At 42.6% G+C, this 21961-nt stretch overlaps 1 protein-coding gene across 2 annotated transcripts in view; it reads left to right on the plus strand.

The window, feature by feature from the left end:
• pak5 (p21 protein (Cdc42/Rac)-activated kinase 5) overlaps positions 1-18500 on the plus strand; it is an 80830-nt gene extending 62330 nt beyond the window's left edge. For both annotated transcript variants that reach the window (XM_069657217.1, XM_069657218.1), the window contains 9 exons: positions 944-1783; positions 7405-7614; positions 7741-7882; positions 7968-8122; positions 9293-9426; positions 14276-14402; positions 14942-15067; positions 15154-15288; positions 16770-18500. In XM_069657217.1, the coding sequence (XP_069513318.1) occupies positions 944-1783; positions 7405-7614; positions 7741-7882; positions 7968-8122; positions 9293-9426; positions 14276-14402; positions 14942-15067; positions 15154-15288; positions 16770-16925 (2025 nt within the window). In that variant the 3' untranslated portion in view covers positions 16926-18500. The remainder of the gene's footprint in view (positions 1-943; positions 1784-7404; positions 7615-7740; positions 7883-7967; positions 8123-9292; positions 9427-14275; positions 14403-14941; positions 15068-15153; positions 15289-16769) is intronic.
• Positions 18501-21961: the final 3461 nt, after the last annotated feature.

The raw sequence follows: 21961 nt of genomic DNA on the forward strand, positions 1-21961 counted from the left end.
AGTTGTGTTTGATCATCACCAAAACTCTCAGATAGATTATGTAAGAGTTTGAAATCCTCCTCTCAGCTCTCAGCAGTCACGCAACATGTGTCTATTGTTCTAATGCAGCGTTTCCTAAAAATGCCCAAGCGGCAGAGAGACAGGTAGATAACAGCAGCGTGTCTGGCTTTCACCATCAGTATCACGATTTTTACAGTACGGAGGTGGTGATCCTCACAGAGGGTAGTTCTACCGCTGTAGCACCCGTTCCCCATGACTCACGACACATCCGTGAAAAGGGCTTAACACGAGGTAGGAGGGGATCAGCAGCACCCCTGATGTTTAAGCTGCCTTTGCTTTGAAGCAGATGTGAGCGTGTGTGTTCACTTCATCTCTCTCCTCCTCTCTCTCTCTCTTTTTTTTTCGTGTGCAAGCGCGTGCTGGTGTGCTCACGCTCCTCACGAGCGCTAAACCCAACATCACGACTATTAATGCGTCCCCATCAGCCCACTGAAAATGAAGCTAATCTGTTGCGAGGGAAATGGGGCAGGAATTAGCTCCATGAATCCGCCACTGGTTTCCTTTTAGCATCTGAGGAATCCCGCCATTTATCTCCATGCATTTTAGAGCTGCATCCAAACTCACAACAACTAGTGGTTGTGTGGCCTGCTGTTCTTTAAAATGACCGATATCGACGTTCATTGATTGCAAGTGATGATTGATGTCATACTTGTCACAAAGCCCTGATACACATGAATTGAACTTCCAGCCTGAAAATTGGCGCCTTGGTTACCTCAAGTTGTTTAAACTGGAATTTCAATTCATTTCATTCAGTTGTCAGCCGTGAATGATTAAACTGAACCTGAATGTTGTGCAACCCAAAGTATCAGGGCCGTCTCCATCAAACTCTCAGGCTGAGCTCTCTCTCGTATGTTAAGTGTAAATGTGTTTGTTCTTCTCGCAGACGATTGTTCGAGGGAACCGCCCGCCCAAAGACGCGTCCATCAACGGCCTCCTGGAGGAGTTTGACAACATCTCAGTGACGCGCTCCAACTCCCTGCGTAAAGAGAGTCCACCAGGCCCCCACCAGGCAGGAACCAGTTCCAAACCCTCCGTCAGTGGTCACCCCAACGCCCCAGAGGAGAACGGGTTCAACCACTACTACTCCCGCTACTCCTGTGACCTCGACACCTCCAGCAGGGACTTCTCTCTCGACCCCAGCAGGCCCGGCTTCTCTGTAGATGGGGAGTGGGCCCTTGGGAGGCACTATCGGTTCACCAAGCAGAATGGGCACTCGCACCCCATTCGCAGCCCCTTCTACCCGGACGCCATGCCCCAAAAATCAGACTATGGCAAGCTTCCCCCGGACTACCACACCTACCTGGAGAGCAAAGGGCGCTCTGCGGACGAGGTGGCCTCCACGGTGGGGAGCGGGGTGGGCTCCAGCGGCTACTACCGGGCATCTGTGGGTGGCTCTTCCAGTCAGGACTACAGGGACACTTCAGTAGGAACGCCGTCTCGAGCCTCGCTACACAGCGAGCAGATAAACTACCCGGACAGCGAGTGGAGCTACGGCGGCCTGCGGGACGAATATGACAAGCGGCCCAAGAGTTCCTACGTGACGCAGACCAGCCCCACGCCGGCAATCAGGCAGCGGTCTCGGTCAGGCTCCGGGCTGCAGGAGCCAAATGTTCCTTATGCGGCCAGCGGGGCGTTCAAGAACCCCCCGCAGGCCCACCCGTACAGCTCCTACACCTACCCTCGCCTCTCGGAGAGTCTTGGAAACTCACAGACCTTAACTAAGGTAACTACACCAAACACAGAAACGGTGATAGTGTTTACTTTCATCTGCAAAGTGTAGTGCATATAAGCTGAAGTGACTAACCAGGGAACATGTCTAAACAAAGCCTTTCACAAGAATACAAAAATTATACAGATTCTTTAACACATTTAGTCCCACCTCCCATCCACCTGCAGCCCTGTAGTCTCTCTCATTCTCGCTCTGTACCGCTCTTTCTTCCCCTCTTACCAGATAGATGGTGTCAGCTGTTAATCTACTTCTTCCCTGAAGAAGGCAGGTGCTGCCAACACAGAATTACCCCCTTCAGAAGCCACTTTCTCTGCGAAAAGATCAATTAATGCTCGTGCTGACCATCGACCAGGAAGCTCTGAATTACAGACAGGGTTACTGAGACGAGACAAAGAGAGGAACAAAGGAATGTAGAGGAAACGACAGAAGCGAGAGGCAGCGACAAGGAAGGAAGAGAGTGAAAACAGCAGAGCAAGATCAAATTAAGTAGACATGACTAGACGATGGCAGAACTAGGAAAGGCTGTGTAATAATTGTGCAACATTCGACATTAATTATGTTATTTTGATATGATCAGATGATATGAATCGAAAAGTAAAAAAACTACAAAAGGAATTGAAGAGAGCGCTTCTCACTGACGCTTACTGTTGCTAGGTTTAAAAAAGTTGTCTGGCCGCACTTCTGCTTCCCTTGTTGGTGATCGTTATGTCTGTTTTAAGTTACTCTGGATGCTCAATATTTCCTTTTATTAAAGGAAACTTTACAAAGAAAATGTAAAAACAATGGGAAGGAATAGTGTCCTGGCGTTAGCAGCAGCTGAAGACAAGGAAATTTTACCCTCCAAAAAACTGAAATTCACCTCTGCCATAGTTGTTGACAAAGTCCCGCCTCTTCTTGATTTTGATTGGCCGGCATTGAACATTGACATTGACGCAGAACTACGTTGGTTATGTATAGAAAATAGGTGCACAAAAACCGCTGTAAGTGGACACAGGTCCTAAAAAGAGCAAACAAAATTCTGGTCAAAAAGTACACTTTTAGGAATATTACATGTTAATACGAATTTAGCTAGCTTAGGGTTTAAGGGTATAATGTGGTCACATGTTAACATAAAGAGGCTTAAATTTGTGCATTTTAAATTAACTGCAAACAACAACACGATCACTGACTAATATAAACCGGGATCACATTGAATCAGCATGTTATTAACACAAATAAGATGGTTAAAATGAGTATGATCACCATTATACACAGTAGCCTTTAGGGGTGTAACACTATCGATGTGGATCTCTGCATTCAGTGAGTGAATATCATCGATACAAAGTAAAAACAACGATCTGTATCGTCATCTTTAAGGTACACCCACAGATTTATAAAATGTTTTTCTTTATATTAAAGCTCCTGTGAGGAGTTTTTCTCTTGTTATGAAACAGACTGAAATTAATTCTCATTACTCTATATGAGCTACAAAAGCAAAGCAGACCATCAGCGACAAGATTGATTGTTTCTATATAGTTATTTTTAATGCCTGAAAGAGCTGGCGGGGGGTAGGTGTCAGATGAAGCGATTAACTGCACGCTGCCTCTGTTTACATTTTCCAGGGCACAAATTTAAAGTGAGTGATATATGTGACTGTTAAAGAAAGCAGGCTGAGATTTTTTGTTTAAAATCACCACTTAGGCATGTACAGGACAAAATCAGCAGAGATAAGAGGTACAGCTTCGTCCACAGGGGGCGCCAAAATCAACACTAACTGAAAGTTCCTCAGCAGAGAAGAAAAGATTTTTCATCTCATGTCTGGAAGAGTTTAGTAATATAATTATAAAATCTTATTTCTGTTCTTTTTGAGTTGACTTGAATGCAGCAGATTGTAGTAAATAGGCATCACATATAGATATTGTTGTATAAACATGTATTGTGATGATTTAAAACCCTAGTGTGCACATGACTATTTAATTCCACTCAACAGATAACTATATTATTGACATTTGAGAAAGTGTACAGTATATCTAAAATAACAGATTTCATTGTTGGTTAAATCTGCCAGCAACATGACATAGATGTCATCTTTCATGGCTTCCCTTCCTGTATCAGACACACTCTTACTGTAGGTGTGTTGGCTCTCGGTGCTGCAGCCTGTGATGAGCTCCAGTGGAGCAGCAGGAGAGGCTGAGACACCCCAGAGATTCCTCCACACAGAGACTCAGACAGACGAGAGCAAACAAACCCTCCATGCATTAGTGGCTGTGAAATGTAGCCATATGTTTCCAGTATAGGTTCCTCCTGCTGAGCCTTTTATACCAATATTATTAAACAGGACTGTCTCTTACAGTAAAACATATTACAGGATGTTGTAGAGTAGTGGGGGGCAAAAGATGCTGCTCGTCATTGCAACAGCAGGGGTCAATCACAGATGGACTGGTTCTTCTTTATATGATTTCTGTATATAGTGCCCCATTAGACCCATTACACAGGTGTGCATACCCCTATCACAGCCCTCCACCACCCCCCCTTCGCACGCAGCGAGTCCAGTCGTTGAAAGGAAAACTGGGTTTGCTGATGTAGATCCCAGGGTGCCTTGATGAAAAACCATTTAACCTGCATGCTTCAGTAAATCGCCACTCATAGAAAAAAAAAACCTGCCACACAGAGTGCAAGAGTGGCAGGATTGGAAATGATGCAGGAGAAGGTCATTTTTTCTTAGATATTGTTTATTATCATCATCACTTTCTGAGGCGTGCTGCCGGAGGAGGCACATTTGCTCTCCTGAATGTGCAGATTGTAGAGCGAGTGTAAAGATTGACGACTTAATAGTGCTTCCATATTGATAAAAAGAAGCTAAAAGATATGACATAAAGCAGACTGAGTTTGGTAATATTTAGTGTTTGTCATATCTTTAATTGAATTTAGGCCTAGTTAAGAGCTTTCTGAGGAATCAACGCAGCCTAATTTGTCTTGTGATGTTTGCAGATTTTGTAGCAGTGGTCGGAAAAAAAAGAGAAACAAGGAGTCATCCGGCAGCTTAAGAATCACTATTCTTCTCGGCTCATGGACCTTGTAACAAACCCTCCCCCCTCTCTCTCTCTCCTCTCTCATTCTCTCCTTTCTTCCCTCTCTCTCATTCAGCCCACTCACACCGCTGAAGTAAATCCTTCTTTCTCCCTGCTGTTGTTTGGAGCCGCTGGGGATGTAACAGTAGACCGCATGGAGACTCGGCCACACACACACACACACATGCGCGCGCTCCCTCTCTCTCCTATTCTCCCTCTCTGTGTTTTGTGGCATTGCGAGCTCAGTGCCGCAGCTCTCGGTGACAAATTGATGTTGCGGCACTTTCCCTTTCTGCAGCCTTAGCATAAAAGCGGCCGAACGATGTTCCACCGCGGAATTCAATTTCACAGTTGAGTTAGGTTGTTGATTACCCTGCCAAACTCAGATTAATGCGCGTTTAACCAACATGGATCAGGAGACCCTTGGCTGACAGCCAGCCAGCGGTGCCGGCCAGCGATAGGGGGGCTCGAGACTGGGCCGTCCCAGCAGCTACCCCCCCTTCCTCCCTCCTCTTTCTCCATCCCTCCTCCCTACACCTGCCTGAGAGTGATTGATTAAAAGAGTTCACACCATGTAATTATACAGCATCCCAACACATCAGGGCTCCTCCTCCTGCCCTGTCTCTGTGAGTGTGTGTGAGTGTGTGTGTGAGAGAGAGAGAAATAGGAAGTAGAAAGAGAGGGAGTTTTTTATTATCCTCTCTGTCATGCTGTTAAAAGAGCATTATTAAGAGGTGTGGCAGAGGTAATTTAATCTGATAAACTAGTGTCTGTATATATTTTATATAGTCTGTGAAGTCCACCCTGGACTGTCTGTATTTGGCCATTACATCATCATCTTTTTTAAACTTTGTGAGATACCTTTAACAAAATCACACACTTTCTTTATACGCTTGCTTAGTCCAGTCATTCTGCTGCTAATATTAATGTAACAAAACTGATCTGAACATGAAACATGGGATTAACCCCTTTAAACAAGCCAGGCAGATTGAGATTCTTTTCCTTTTTTCAATAGGATCCACCATTTAACTCTGGGTTAAAAATTGACCCAATGTTAGTCAATATACGGGGTTATGTTACAATGTTACAATTTCAGATCTCGTCAGTTATCTCGTCCCAGGATCACTGTTACGGTGTTAATTCTACCGACAGGCTGTATAAAAAGATGGACGACACGACAGCGCCCTAAAAGTGAATCCAAAACATCTCTATCGCCCCCTGCTGACTGGCTGCAGTATAGGTCATAAAGCCCGCCTCCTCCATGTTAACAGATGGGACTTGAGTCAAACTATAAACGTCAGATAAATTTTTCTCAAACATGGTTTCTGTCATTATAGTTAGTTCTTATCATGCTCATGATTTATGTCCAAAGTTCATTTTTCTGACAAGTTTATTTTTAATTGGTTATTTGATGCTGTTAAAAGGATGATTGACAGCTCTGTAGACAAATCCGGCTCTTGCAGCCGATCTGTTCTGGATTAGCAGAGTGGAGGATGAACGGTGAGAGGAAACATAACTAAAACAATCACTACAGTCATTGAAGTTTCCATATCTGTGAACGTCTGCTTCAGACCAACACAAGAAGCTGTTCTGCTGTTAAATACGCCAGCGTGCGGGATCCCTGCTGTTTTTTCTGTAAGTTAAGTGTTTTGGTTAGCGTAGTGGCTACGGCGGCGACACCCGCCTGTCTCTACTGTGCAGCTCTGGCTCCAAATGACGTCACCAGCGCAAGATGGCAGCACCAGAGTAGATGGAGACGCGTCGTCCATCTTTATATACAGTCATTGATTCTACCCAATAAAGCTTCAGTACCTCAATACTAATGTTACAATGCTTGGTCAAAAACAAAACATTGGTACACCTTGTATTGCATTGGTGCTTTATCAGCCTACGCTGGGTCAGTTTTTTAACTCAGTAATTTTAAGAGTGTATTTTGTGCATCAAACATGTCAAAGGCTGAATAAGCACATTATTACATGACCTATGACGTGGTACATAAATGCTGAATATAAAGTACTGGGTTATTATTTTCCTCGAGATGTGTGTTTAAGTGTGTGCGTGCTTTTCTGTGTGTGTAAACCAGGCCTATTATGAGTCAGCCCAGTTCTGCTGAGTCATACAACTGAGCTTTTAATAGGTCTCTGAGTTTAGCTCTACACTCTCACTGTGTGTGACGTGAGAGAGAGAGAGAGAGAGAGTGTGTGTGTGTGTGTGTGTGTGCAGCTGTATTCATGCCCACGCTTTAAAGGAGACTTTCTAGGATCTTAAGGAAGAGGTGTGTCCCAGATCTGGATGCTCCCTGTGCTCCTGGTTGATGAATGGAGGAGCAGAGGAGCATTGTGGGAGGGTAATGATAATGTATGGTCCCTGTCCCACAGACTTAATGTCCTCTGTTAGGTCTGTCGAGGGCTAATGTACCGGAGGACATACCTGGAAGTAGAGCTGGCATTTTAATTTGAACAGTGTGTGGTCATGTTTTTACACTGAGCCTGTGTAAGTGTACACTGTTGTTTCTTTACGTCACGATCCATCATTTAAATAACGTCCTTGTGCTCTCTCCTCCAGGGCGACTACGAGCGTCCGTTACGTGATGGCAGCCCCCAAGTTACAGGTGGTGACACTTACCCCAGAGGACCTCTAAAGCAACCCCCAAGCCACTCAAAGCCGCCTGGATACCCCCCAGTGCACCTGCCCTACCCTCCTGTGTTTCACCACTACAAACCTTCACCCTACCACCACCCCCCCTCCCAGCCCAGCCCACCGTACACCCCTCAGGTACAGTATGCGCATATGGATCACAATCCATCAATTTAATGCAATTGTGCTGTGTATATATGTATGCTGTTTTGGAAGCCACTCTCTTTTTCTCTGTCAAACTGTATGTGTGTATTTCAAACACAGGGGGCCTACTCACAGCCTTCATCGCCCTACATCCCCCCGGGGGCCTACCCGCCTCCTTCCTGGGGGTCCAGCTCCGACACACAACCCTCCAGAGTCTCCCACGAGCAGTTCAGAGCCGCGCTTCAACTTGTGGTCAACCCAGGTGAGAAAACGGAGGATAAAAAGTGACGCTAAAATGTTCCAGTGTGGCGTCAAAACTGAGCTCTGTTTGTGTTTCTCTTTTACAGGCGACCCTCGGGAATACCTGGACAGCTTTATTAAAATCGGCGAGGGCTCCACGGGGATCGTGTGCATCGCCAGTGAGAAACACAGCGGCAAGCAGGTTGCTGTGAAGAAGATGGACCTCAGGAAACAGCAGAGGAGAGAGCTGCTCTTTAATGAGGTGTGAACATAACTGCAGTACACTTAACTCAAGCACGCTCACACCTACAGCAGCGAGCTTTAACACATCTCTGTGTGTTGTTAGTTTATACAACACATTCACTCTAGTTCTGTTTTTATGTATTGCATGTGAAAATTAGCATTAGAGTACTTTTAATTTACACGCTGGATTTTGGACGTTGTTCTGCTACCGTCGGTCGCTTCGACCCAAACAAAAAACGCCCACTCCCCACATGTGAGATCAGAGCTCACATTAGTCATCCATTGTAAACAGCTTAAAAACAGCAGGAGACGTGAAGCTGGATTAAATAACATCATTAAAAATGACTCATTTTGTGCTAAAAATATCAGAATAAATCTCACTATCCCACAGAAAAAACAGTCGCTCGCTTATTAACGAGAAACAAAATTCAGTTTGTCTCTATCCCACTGACATACATCCAGATATATACAGCAGTCAAACCACCCGCACGTTTTACATCTGTAATTGCATTTATTTCGTAAGTAGCGTTCACACTGAAAACCCCAGGCAGTAAATGTATTCAGAGCTGTTTCTATTCATAGTATGCTAAGTAGTCAAAATGAGCTCTCTGTAAATCTTATTTGCAACAAAACTTTGTGATGACTGTTAAGCAGAAAAATATATTAATTGAGTAAAGGGCGACCCTGGGATTTTTCTTTATCTAGCAATGAGGCACTGATCTGTTCTGGGCTTGTGTGTGTTTGTTTGAGTGTGTGTGTGTGTGTGTGTGTGCATGTTTGTAGGAGGGAGAAAAGAGAGAGAGATAAGGGATGTACTGCTGTATGTTAGCGTGTGTACAGTGAAACAGATGTGGAGCGGTGGGTGTTCAGTTGGGAACTAATTTGCTTTTTGTAATCCTATTAAATCCTGAATTAACCCTTTTATAGCTAAGCCTCCAGAACATGTTCACATGAGTTAAATTGATAAAGTAATTGAAATTAAATTGAACAAAATATTGAAAATAGTAGATTACATCTTTTTGATGTGAATACATTTAAATATATCCTATTTTTCATGACAGAATAAATAATTTATAGGTTTGTGACAGCTCTCTGACATGTGATATTCCAATAATAATATGAAACTGAACATATACATTTAAAATCAAAGTCGTTTCCTTCCTTGTGTGTGTGCGTGTGTGCGTTTTAGGTGGTGATCATGAGGGACTACCATCACGAGAACGTGGTCGACATGTACAACAGCTACCTGGTGGGAGACGAGCTGTGGGTTGTCATGGAGTTTCTGGAGGGCGGGGCACTCACTGACATCGTGACTCACACCAGGTAACCTCTCCTAAATATAGAAACACAATGCAAGATAAACACAGCAGTGTGGACATAACTAAACAAGGCAGTAACCATAACAGAAGAAAGATACGTCAAAATTCATTTTTAAGGACTACACTGTATGAAGGTAAATCAAGGTGCATGTATTTCAAAATTCTAAAATAGACTTTTAGGAGGCAAAACCTGCGTGTCTGTCAAGTTGTAGATGGTTAGATCAGTATCATCTGCGTATTTGTCCGTTAGATATGTAGCTAAATCCAAATGTGGCTTTGTGGAACAGTAACTAAATCAACCTGCCAGCACCTTTAAGTTGAAGCGTAAGATAGCAAGTTTGTCATCAGGTTTCCAGGAAACTAGCTGAGACGACACTTTGTGAGCTTATGATGTGCTGCAGGTGGCTTTTGTTACATTTGGAAAGAGCTATGCTAGCTTTTATTCCACTGATTTTCCGTCTTTGTGCTAAGCTAACCGTTCATGTCTAACAGTAGAATTTGTGAATTATGGGGCGTAGCCATCATGACTTCATACATTGGTTTGTCGACTGCCTTTATGAAGCCTAAAGTTCTGCCTTCTGGCCACCGCCAAGTTGTTTTTTTCAGAGCGAGAAGTGACAATAAACAGTCTGTGGCTGTGGTTAATTGATTAGCTGGCAATTAGCTAGTTAACCATACTATTCCATAGCAAAGAGAGGTTGTGGACTGAGCGACTCGCCACTTGTTTGCCCCAAACTCCGATAAGAGAACCGCACGTGACGGGCAACTTAGAACAGCAGGTGTCCTTATCACCACGGCTCCCATCATATCTGTCAGAAAAGCCAAAAACAATCCTGACTGCTACTCAATGACCAACAAATACATTAATATTTGACAGACACTGAATGAACTAACAAGCCAGGTACAGTGAGTGCTGACTAATTGTTGCTAATATATAGAATAGGATTTTTTTTAGAATTTTGCTCAATGAAAAAGCTTCAGCACACATGTCTTGGACATTCTGTTGGTACAATAAAAAAAAACAAATAGCAAACCTTAATATTTGTCTGATATTTACATAAAAAAGGCACCAACAACATAAAACATGGCCAAGCAGTTAAGTTCAATGATGTGACACATCAAACCTGTCACTCAGAGTAACCATGTCTCTTATTATGCATAACTTCTTACATTGAAGCTACTAAAGCATAACCTCTAGTAAGGTTGTCATGACTACAGAAATCAGCTATCGAGACCAAAACCGCCTCAAGTGGCCACTGGAGGAACTGCAGTTTTTAGCACTACTTGTTGGCTTCATTTTTCAGACCTGAAGGTTGCTGCTTGTATTTAACAGACAAGGAGTGGTAACATCTCTACATAACTATTCATTTAAAACAGGTAGACTGTATGCAACATACTAAACTGTTTTAGTATATTTCTGATGCCATGAATAAGGCCACAGCTGCGTGTGTGTTAGTGAGTCGTGTTGAATGACTAAGGCCTGAGCTTGTGTATGGTAACCCTCGATCAGATGGAGGAAGCCACCACATGTGAGAAGGCTCATATCCTCCATCTTTAAATGACTGAACACATTATGATTTTGGGACAAGGGTTGTGTTTCACTGGTAACCAGTACGTAAAGATGTGTTGTTAAAAATGGTAAGGTCATTGGATTTTCCCTGCACATCAGAAACTTCTCAAAGACACAAGACGAGCGTCAGAAACAAGCAGATGGCTGTAATCCACTCCAGCGTTTGATAGTTTGAGGATTATTGTTCTCCAACTTTTCCTAATTGCTTCTCTGTTGTCGAGTCGTGTTTCTGAGCTCATTGTTTTAAGCTTACTTTGTGCTTGGTGTTTAATTACAGTCATTTGCGTGGAGTGTCAGCATTAGCGCTGCGCGGTGTCGGATGCTAATAACACGCTTTGGTGAGGCTGAGCACCGCTGCTAACGTGAAGTATTTTGAACAGTCTCCCACACAGATGTTTGCCTGTTTGTGTGTTCAGTGTGTGTGTGAGAGTTTCAGTATGCACGACTGCTTTTAGAAGTACTAATGGGAAGCTCAGTAAAGAGGATATTATAGGGCACAAATGTTCTGTTTTAAAAGTCCTACTTTTCTCTTTTTCACAAGTTTGTTTAATTCTAAGTGGAAGTTTTCTCACTTACAATATTACAAAGGAGGAAAAACATGATTTACTATAAAAATTCAGCTAGCTAGATGGCATATGAATCTCATTATTGAGTTGTTTGTGATAAGAAACCATACTTACTGACCTCTTGGTTTCATTATTACAGGTTGTTTAAGTCCATGGCAGCGTTTTTCAGCTGTGTTTGTCCAGGTGAAACCTTTGTGCTTTTTCTGTTGAGCCTTTTGTTGTGGAATAACTGCTTCCTGCCTTGCGTTGTGTAAGCCTCATCAGGTCGCTGGCTTGTTGGCAGCAGACACACACACACTTTGAGATACACGCACACACACAGGCGAGTCAGCAGTGTCAGAGCGGGCGCCTGTCTTTAACTATTTCTATCACGTTCAAATTTCAATTATACTTCAGAGTTTGTTAATGAGCTGCACTTCACAGGGATTTTATCCAGTGTAAGTGTAGAAGCATTATGTATATGTGCTCACTGCTATGTGTGTGTGTGTGCACGCAGGTGCGTGTGTGATTGTCCTCCCCTTGGCAAACCTTTACAGGCTCATTAAAACAGCTTTTCACTTTGTGTTTGAAACAATTTTCTATTTCAGTGATCCTGTTTTCCTTTCAATATGTGTGTGTGTGTGTGTTCTTGTGTGTGTGTGTGTGTGTGTGTGTGTGTGTGTGTGTGTGTGTGTGTGTGTGTGTGTTGGAGGGGGGAGGGAGGGCTGTAAGAGGTGAATTATTTTTTTGTAAACATCTCCATCTCATTCACTTAGAGTTAGCCAGTTGTTTTCTCATTAGCAGAAGGTTCGTTTATCTCCTGTGATTGTAAACGCATACATGTGTGACGGTAAAATCTGCTGCAATCTATACATACATCTATGTGTGTGTGTTTGTGTGTGTGTTTGTTATTGTCATTGGGGTCTTTTGTACTGAGTGATAGGATGTGGTGTGTGTGTTGTGAGAGTTAAAGAGAGCATCTATGTGCGTGTGTATGAACATGTACAACTTGCAAACGAGCGTGTCTCTCCCTCTCCACATGTACTGTATGTCAAGCGCACACACACACACACACACACACACACTCACAAACACACAGCATGGCCCGGCCAGCTGGGTCTGGATGTTAAATGTTCAGTGGAGCTGTGAGTTTGAGTTCAGTCAGACGCACTGCATCGCCCCGGCTCTCCATATGGGACCCTCCTGCATGCCCGCTCTGCACATCACAGTTACAGCCGCTGCAGGCGACAGGGGGGAGGTCTCTGCTCCATCTTAGCTGTGTTTAACTGGAAACTCTGTGCTGTAGCCTAAAGAGCAGGAGTCATTTCTACCACCAAGAAAGTGTCTTATTAATTTAAAGTGACAATCTCGAAGATTTTTATTTAAATAAATGTCTGTTAAGTCGTTATCTATCACCGAATGAGAGAACACAATGGTGATTGAGCCTATGGCCCACTGATGAAAGCCTTTGCATTTGCAGTATATAGTATTATTATGGACTGGGTGTCTGTGGCGACATTAGCGAAAAAAAAGTAACACCCAGCAGTGGTTGGTCTGCCAGAGAGGGTAGGCGGAGCTAAGCGGCTGCTTTTCCGGTCTCTGCAAGTGTTGCGAGTAAACAGTAATCTACTATGGCTGAACAAACAAAGAAAAGATGGATGACTACAGATACAACTTCAACAATAAGTGAAAATCCAAAGAAAAAGAAACAAATTCGACGCTCAGATGAAGGCAAACAGTCTAAAAAGGAAAGCGACCGTCAGCGAGGAAAATCAAGAGTTACAACTGGAGCCAACCGTGGACGTCACACATGTGACACTGTCTGGATATCTGGGAAGTGTGCTCCAGCAATTACAGTTTATCGCCATAGGTGTAGCCATAGAGAACGAACCTGAGATCTTCAAGAGTATAACTTTAAATATGAAAATATATCTTCAGTTATTAGCTTTTTGTTGTTGTTGACGTTTCTTTAAAAAATGGTGCATAGTTTATAAACAAACTGATTTAATCAAATTTTTTAGACACATTTTTCTTTCCTACAATGCATCACAGAGAAAGAAAAAAAAGTACAGAAAATAAAAGAAAAACAATTAAAAAGATAAACTACAAACAGTAGAGGATACGTATTGAATAAATAAAAAGAAAGAAAAAGAAAATGGAAAAAGATTAATACAGCAGAATACATACTGTGAGTAGCTAATAGAATAAATATAATTTGATAAATACAACAAAATCACAAGCTAAAATATATAACAAGAGAGTGCTGTAATGTAATCTAATGTAAGAAATAAGTATAATTTTGGAATAAAAATAAAAGGATAAATAAACCCTCCAACTCTCCTTCGAAAAAAAAAATTACAATACCCTCCCACTTTTCTGACCCCTCCCTCCTGATAATTTGCATACAGTCCCTTAATGACTGCAGCACAATGAAAGTTATTCAGCATACAGTGAGATTGTTTATTGTCGTGTCCTCGTCTACTTATTTTGTGTATTTGTGTGCAGACTTTATTTAACTGACGTGAAAAATGAGCAGACGTTTCAACAAGATCAGTTACTTCATCTTTTTGTACTATTTGTTTGGGTCTTATTAAATTTCAACATGTCAAATATGCTCTTCTTCTTCCATTCTTCTCCATTGCTGACTCATATTTGTCTGTGTGTGTGTCTGTGTGTGTGTGTGTGTGTGTGTGTGTGTGTGTGTGTGTGTGTGTGTGTGTGTGTGTGTGTCTCCACAGGATGAACGAGGAGCAAATTGCTACAGTGTGTCTGTCGGTGCTGAGGGCTCTGTCCTACCTGCACACACAGGGCGTCATCCACCGCGACATCAAGAGCGACTCCATCCTGCTGACCAGTGACGGCAGGGTAAGTGCGCGTGATCAGTGTGCGTGTGTGTGTGTCTCTGTGCGTGTGTGCTTATGTATGTTATATAATCCGACTCCTACCTTTATGATTAAACACTGAAGATCTCCTGTTTAAACTGCGATCTAACTAACACCCCGAGTATTAATAACCGATACTCTGACCCTTGTTTCTGTCACTGGTGATTTTGTTATAACACACACACACACACACACACACACACACACACACACACACACGCTGACCTTCTCTGTGGTGTGCGACTTGTCACCATCCAGAGCCAGAAACTCATCATCATCAATTACCACTCGTGCCCCAGTAATTAAATCCCGCCTAACGCCTCCTAACGAGCTGATAAGACGTGATTAATTGAAGGATAATTAACCACTAATACGGAAGATTAGTGTCTTCTATGAAAGCTCTTCATCACAACGGGTCAGTGCACTTCTCCGCGGCAAACACAGAGGTGCTGAACTCACCTCCTTCCACACCTGCATGATGGAGAGTGGAACCTGAACGCAGCATCCTGTCTGTGTTTGCAGATCAAACTGTCAGACTTCGGCTTCTGTGCACAAGTTTCCAAAGAGGTGCCCAAGAGGAAGTCCCTGGTGGGCACGCCGTACTGGATGGCACCCGAGGTCATCTCCAGACTACCTTATGGGACTGAGGTGAGGATGAAAGACACATAGCATTTTCTGCCTTACATTTTACTACAGGTGCAGTAGACACAATGGATGCTTTTGTGTTTTTCCAGGTGGATATCTGGTCTTTAGGCATCATGGTGATCGAGATGGTGGACGGAGAGCCCCCTTACTTCAACGAACCCCCTCTGCAGGCCATGAGGAGGATACGAGACAACCTGCCCCCGCGGCTAAAAGAGTCGCACAAGGTGAGAAACGGTTTAATGAAGGTTTTATGGACGATAAGCACAGAGCAAGGATACTCTGTATTTAAAGATACAGTCTGTCACTGCATAAAAAATTTTGGATTTTTATGTGGTCACCTGTGACTGAAGAGGAATGCATTGAAATAATACATACAGATGTTTGCACAATTGCACAATTGCACAACAACCTATACTGCACTGTTACCTGGCAGCATTCAGGTCCTACTGTTTTCTCCGTGCCGCCAAAGCGACCTGTAGATGTGAAGTGTTTGCGTTTGAGTGAAGGGGAAAAAACTGTGCTTCACTGCTAATATTGGGCCTTTTATATTTATTAAGTTTCATGTTTTATTTCAGTTTCAGTCAATTTATTGAACCTGAGATTTTAAGTATATAAGACTGTATATAAAGATGGATGACGTGTCTCCATCTGCTCTCATTGTACGAAATTGAAGCCAAAATAGCCCCTGTGATAGGCGCTGCTACCTTGTGACAGTGACGTCATTTGGAGCCAGAGCTGCGCAGTAGAGATCGGTGGATGGAGCCACCGTAGACACTACCGCTAACCAAAACACACACTTAAATTACCAGCAAAGATCCCGCACGTCGGCGTATTTAACAGCAGAACAGCTTCTTGTGTTGGTCTGAAGCAGACGTTCACAGATATGGAAACTTCAATGACTGTAGTGATTGTTTTAGTAACCTCTCCTCTCGCTGTTCGTCCTCTACTCTGCTAATCCAGAACAGATCGGCTGCAGGAGCCGTATTTGTCAACAGAGCTGTCAATCATCCTTTTTTACAGCATCATATAACTAATTAAAACTTGTGAGAAAAATGAACACTTGGACGTAAATCAGCATTTTGAGAAAAATTTCTTTGCCGTGTATTTTGATTTTATAGTTTGACTCATGTCTCATCTGTTAACATGGAGGAGGCGGGCTTTATGACCTATACTGCAGCCAGTCAACAGGGGGCGATAGAGATGTTTTGGATTCACTTTTAGGGAGCTGTCATGTCGTCCATCTTTTTAAACAGTCAATGGTCTATAGTATTTAAAAATCAGTGATGACGGTCACTGGGTCCACTCCGCAGTCAGCATCACATAACCACAGTATTGTGGTCATGCAGTTACCGCAGCCCTAAGTATATCTTTAAACCAGACAAAGAGTCATGCTAACAGTGCAGAGAGGCTTTACTCAGGCTTCTAGCTTTATGCTCATGTCAGCATGCTAACTGTAGCATGTTAGCATGCTGAATTTAGTAATAAGAGCTAAAACAAAGTAATGACTACAGATGTGTGGGTTTTTTTGTTTCTATATCAAACCAGTAGTTCATGAAAATGTTAGTTGATGATGTTGTTTGATACACCAGCTGACATGCCATCTAAGATATTTCGTTCACATTTCTGAGCAATAAACTTCTCTTACATGAATATATATAGAGATTAATTAAAGGACCAGAATTAAATATTATGTTTTCGTCTTCAGGTGTCCACGGTGCTGCGCTCCTTCCTGGACCTGATGCTGGTGAGGGAGCCGTCGCAGAGAGCCACCGCACAGGAACTCCTCCAGCACCCCTTCCTCAAGATGTCTGGACCCCCTTCCTGCATCGTCCCCCTCATGAGACACTATCGCCATCGCTGAGCTGCCAGCCCGAGAACTGCCCTCCTCCACACTGAAAAAAACACACACATACACACACAACCAGGGTGGCAGTGCCCTCACCCAGCCAAAACACCCCACCGCTTGGTGGCGTGCCACTAACACTCACACCTGTAACCGTGACGTAGATTAGCTAGAGGAATATCTAAGAAACACATTTTAAAAACACAGCACGGAGAAAAGAAGAAAAAAAACTGTGGACTGGAGCAGAAGACTTTACCAGGATGTCCTGGCTCTTCCTAGACTGTGAGTCTTCAGCTCCATGTAAACTTGTAGTAGCCATCAGCAGGAGCTTCAGAGGGGTGGTGCGAGCTGCTGACGAGGTTGAGGCACCCTGAGGCCTGGCGCTCTGCTCCAGACCAGAGCAGCCGAGTGCAGAACAATCAGCAGAGAGGGATCTGTTTGTCGAGTCGTCGGTCCACCTGAAGGACGGGCTGCTGCTCCGCTGGTCGAACAGAGACGAGCTCTCTCTCTTCTCACACACTAACAGTGAAAATGTATTTTAGAGAAACTTGTAAGTTTTTCTGTACAGTTTTGATAATTTGCAGTATTTTATCGTGTCGTAACCATTGTGATATGAGCAGTATTAAATAGAGTTTCTGCAGAGATCTTTCCTACTGTTTATAATCCAGTTTTTGCTTAAAGATATAAGAGATATCCCAAATAAACCCACCTAAACCTAAGTGTTACTGAAAATACTAAATATATTTATTATCTTACATTTGTAGACAGAACTTCCATTAAATGTTGGAAAAAAGGGTAATGTCAGAATTTTGTATGACGTTTTAAAGTATTTATTTATTTATTGGAATTGAAGGTTTATTTTTTGGTAGTGTGGCCTTTTATTTTTGTTTATTTTATTCTGTTTTTGTTGGCTTTTGTTTTACATTTCTTAAAGCGCATTTGCAGGTAGTGATATCAGTTGTTTTATCATCCAAGCAATACCCCAACCCTCTTTCTGAAGCCCTGTATTTATGATACTGTAATTACACCATGCATTTAAATGTAGCACAGATTGAGTGAGGAGATTTCTTCTACGCAGGCCTCTTTTCCTTTTATATTAGGAGTCTCATCCTGTTTCTAAACGCTCAGAGACACCCCCGCCTGCCGCAAAGATTTCAGGCCGCTGATAAAAGGTCTCGTTTTCTACTCACATCCTCACTGTCATCATCTCACTCCTTATCCCGCCTCAGTCAGACACACACACTCGCTATCACCGGAGCTGTGCTGCCATTCTCATCTGTGGTCGGACCGGGAGAACAGTGTAATCCTCCTCCCCGCATCGTTTTTAACCATCATTCACTGTGATATGTAAATATGACTGTGCGTACGTGTGCGTGTGTTTGTTTGTGTGTCAAAGAGCAAAAGATGTAGAGCGTGTTTATCTCTGTACAACATCTGGAAGTGTGTGTGCGTGTGTGTGTGTGTGTGTGTGTGCTAGCTAATCCTTGACACTGTGTCGGGACCTGAATGAGTAACACTTATCTGTGGTGTTGGCTTGTACAGTGATATTGCATGTTTGTTATCAGTGAAGCTGGTTTCAATTAAAAAACGGCCATAAAAACATTGAGATGTGTTGCATGGATTTTTCCTTCATCACCCTCTACAGCCTCCTCCTCTTCTTCTTCTACTACTTCTTCTCTCTGTGTCTCATATCAAGCAGAGTTTTTTTTAAACAGCACACTGTCAGATTATTCAGGGACTTCCTTTCAGCCATCAACAGTTTATTTTCTCTTTGTTGTTTGGGTCCTCCATATTCTCTAAATTCAACAGTTCTCATTTCCAACTCTTTCACCCGAACTTCACCTCCGATCAGAGAAGCAGAGAGACACGTCCCTGGATGGGTGTTGCCGTAATATATGAGGTTATTTCTCTTTCTTTCCTCTAAGCCATTTCCCTCTGAAACACTATAATGGGATATTGATTTAGCTCGGACAGAGAATGGAGCTTCTTCCTCGGAGAAAGATACCTCCGCACACGGCCCAGTAAATAAAAGCACAAGTACTGAGGCCAGCGAGGCCGCAGGGCATCAATGAGGATCAAAGTCAAGACTGTAGAGTCACTGAGCTACCATTAAGGTGAATAATATGAAACATCCACAGTGCACTCGACTGCTGCAAACACAGGGGGCAGCATCACAAATTAAAGGTACAGGTAACTAAATAATTGTACATTTGTACATTAATGGGTGTGTTGGAGGTCTTGATATGGCATCAGGGACTATAAAGAGCTTTTTCTTTTTCCCAGCAGCGCTTGACTAAAGGGAAGATACAGGTGTAATTAATATAAGTCATTAATCAATAGCTTCATTCAGAGCCACTGAGTTTGTCTTTGATTTTAATATCCTGAAAAGGTATTAGCCAGTCAGAATCTTTAAATTTGACTGTTTCAGATAAAACAATAAAGCTGAATGGGATAAAAAATAATATGAAAGATATTTAGTAGTTCTTCCTCAAAGTTATATTTTTGTGCAATGTGGAAAACTGTGAAACTCTTAGAAGAACGAAATTGATCATTTTGAAGGGATATCAAATTTCAAGAAAATTAAAATAAGATTAAAAAAAGGTTTAGAAGCAGTGTGGATGTGAAAGGTAAAGGGTCCAGGTAGGCTTAAGCCTTCAAACTTTACGTTGTAACACTGAAGTCTGAAGAAAAATCAGACGTCATTAATTAGCTTACATTTGTCACACCTGCGTGTTTCCTGTGTAACTATGGACGTATGCTGCGGAAAATACACACAGACACTGGATTTTAAACATTTTCGACGATGAGTTTTAAGGTAAAAGTTATATCTAATAATTTAAGTCAAATGGTAGACGGTGAAATTTTCTTATGCTATTTTTTTGCGCGCTGTGGCCTGTAGAGTTGAGAAAATGGCGACTTGCCGACTTCCGTGTTATGTTAAACAGCGCTGGGACTACTGCTGGGCAAACTTGTCCGTGTTTGTTCAGTTTGTCACCATTAAAACTCAAAGGCACCTGTTTCCGAATGAGGAAGTAAACGGATACTTGTTTCCAGCGCGTGATTAAGACTCACCGGAAACTAAACAACCCGGACTCTCGACGGCGCCATTGTTTGAAGTCGATGAAGCTCAGCAACAGGTGAGGTTTCCCCCAAATAATATGGTTGGCAGTGAGTTTGTATATCTGTCGTTGTTGCCGCTCTGAGTGGACATGTTTCCTAACATATTGGCGTCTTTGAAAGGCCTCCCTCTTTCTGCTAACGTTTGTTGTCAGTAATATGGTTGAGTTGGAGCCGTTTCGTGTGGTGTAGCCTGTCCTAGCACAACCCTTTGGTAACCTTAAGAAAGGTTAGCTGGTTAAGTTGTTACGGTTTTTAAAATATCTCGGGCTGAAAACATACTGGCTGTAAGCTAGCTCTGTTACCCTGTACTGACTGCAAAGTTGTACATGTGTTGTCATAGCAACCTCAGGTGAAGTTGTGTGGGCACCTCAGGGGTGAGTTTTTGCAAATATAGACTAGGTTTAGACCTGACTGACTGTTACTATTCAGGTAAATGTCTAAATTTGCACAAAGATTGTTTGTTCCAATTCTTTCTGTTTTGGGACTCTGTTTGATGTCTCTTGTGTAGCATGAGATGCTAATGCTAATAACTGTCAGTTGTATAGCCTACCTGAATGCTGTAGATAAGGCATATTCTAAACACCCTGTAGCTTTAGTAATATGTTTATTACACCACTGTGTTTGTCACCCACATGTGACATTTAAATGTAAATCAGCTGATGTGAGTCAAAATCATATCGACCAAAATAGTTCAGACTGGGGTTGTAAAGTCTTGTTGCTGCATCTTTCGCTCTCAATAAACAAACACAAGAACATAAATCACATTAGGGAGAGTTGTTATACTACCTGCTAGCTAGCCGAGAGAGAGCTAGGGTAGGCAACTTTGAAAAACACACGCATTTTGAATGCAGGCTATCCAACAAGAGAAATGTTAAAGCCCCTCCCGCTTCACATGCAAATGTGCTCAACCTCACTTACAGTGCAGGATGAGTTCATGTGAGAGCGTTGGGGAGAGTAGTGCCGAGCATCATTGTCATAATACTGCATCAAACTACCTGTCTATGTTGTTCTTGTCAAACTAGCTTGTTAGCTTTAGCCTGGGAAGATGAATGCATGAGCAGAGTGCTTGCTTGTCGGCCATCTAATTATTCATTTGGTCTAAATTGAATCCGAGATGTACTTATTACAGACCTGCTTAAGGCAACAGATACAAGATAATTTTTCTTCTATTTTGGCAGAGCACTTCCTTTATTGATTGATAAGAATTCAAACAAATTCAGAGTGCAAAGTGCATCGAAAATAAATCTATCCTTCATTTAATGTCAACTGAATGATGGCGTGATGATTAGCCTTATGAATATCCACTCAATGGGCCACTTCATAGGTACACTTGTACAATCTAATGTGACGAAATCAGACGGCTCTGCCAAAAAATTCTGCCTTTACAAAATGATAATTGTTCATTTTTTAGAGGTGTTCTTAATATTTTGTCCACCCCAGTTACATACATGACAGCAGCAGAATACTAGAACACCTTTCAATTATTACCTTTCTGACAGTTTGAATAAAAAAAGATTAAAGACAGAAATTTAGCACAGAGATGTTGCATTTGAGCACATTAGATTGTACCTAAAGAAGAGGCCAGTTAGCTCAACACAAATGTACATGTCATGGTCTGCCCTGATGCTGCGGTTGCTACAGATGCAGGAGGAGTAATCTGGGGTTAGTCAGATTTCAGCATCACAGTTTATGTCAAAAAGAAGATCAGAAAACATCTCAGGCTGTGAATTGTAGCTTTAAGAGAATTTAATCAACATTGTTTCCAACAGTGACGCGGCCCGTCTGAGGGAGAAACCGGATTAGAGGCTTTGACTTTGACGGCTGAGGATGATGTATGACGTCCACGCTGCTGAAACAAATAGGTGTAGCTGACACAAACGCTCTATTTATTTTCAATTAGACTCGTTCATATTGCGTTTCCTTCAAAGGCCGAG

Source organism: Semicossyphus pulcher, unplaced genomic scaffold, assembly GCF_022749685.1.
Source record: "Semicossyphus pulcher isolate SPU_LCO1_2020_fin unplaced genomic scaffold, fSemPul1.0.p SCAF_11, whole genome shotgun sequence".
NCBI classification, from domain to species: Eukaryota; Metazoa; Chordata; class Actinopteri; order Labriformes; family Labridae; genus Semicossyphus; species Semicossyphus pulcher.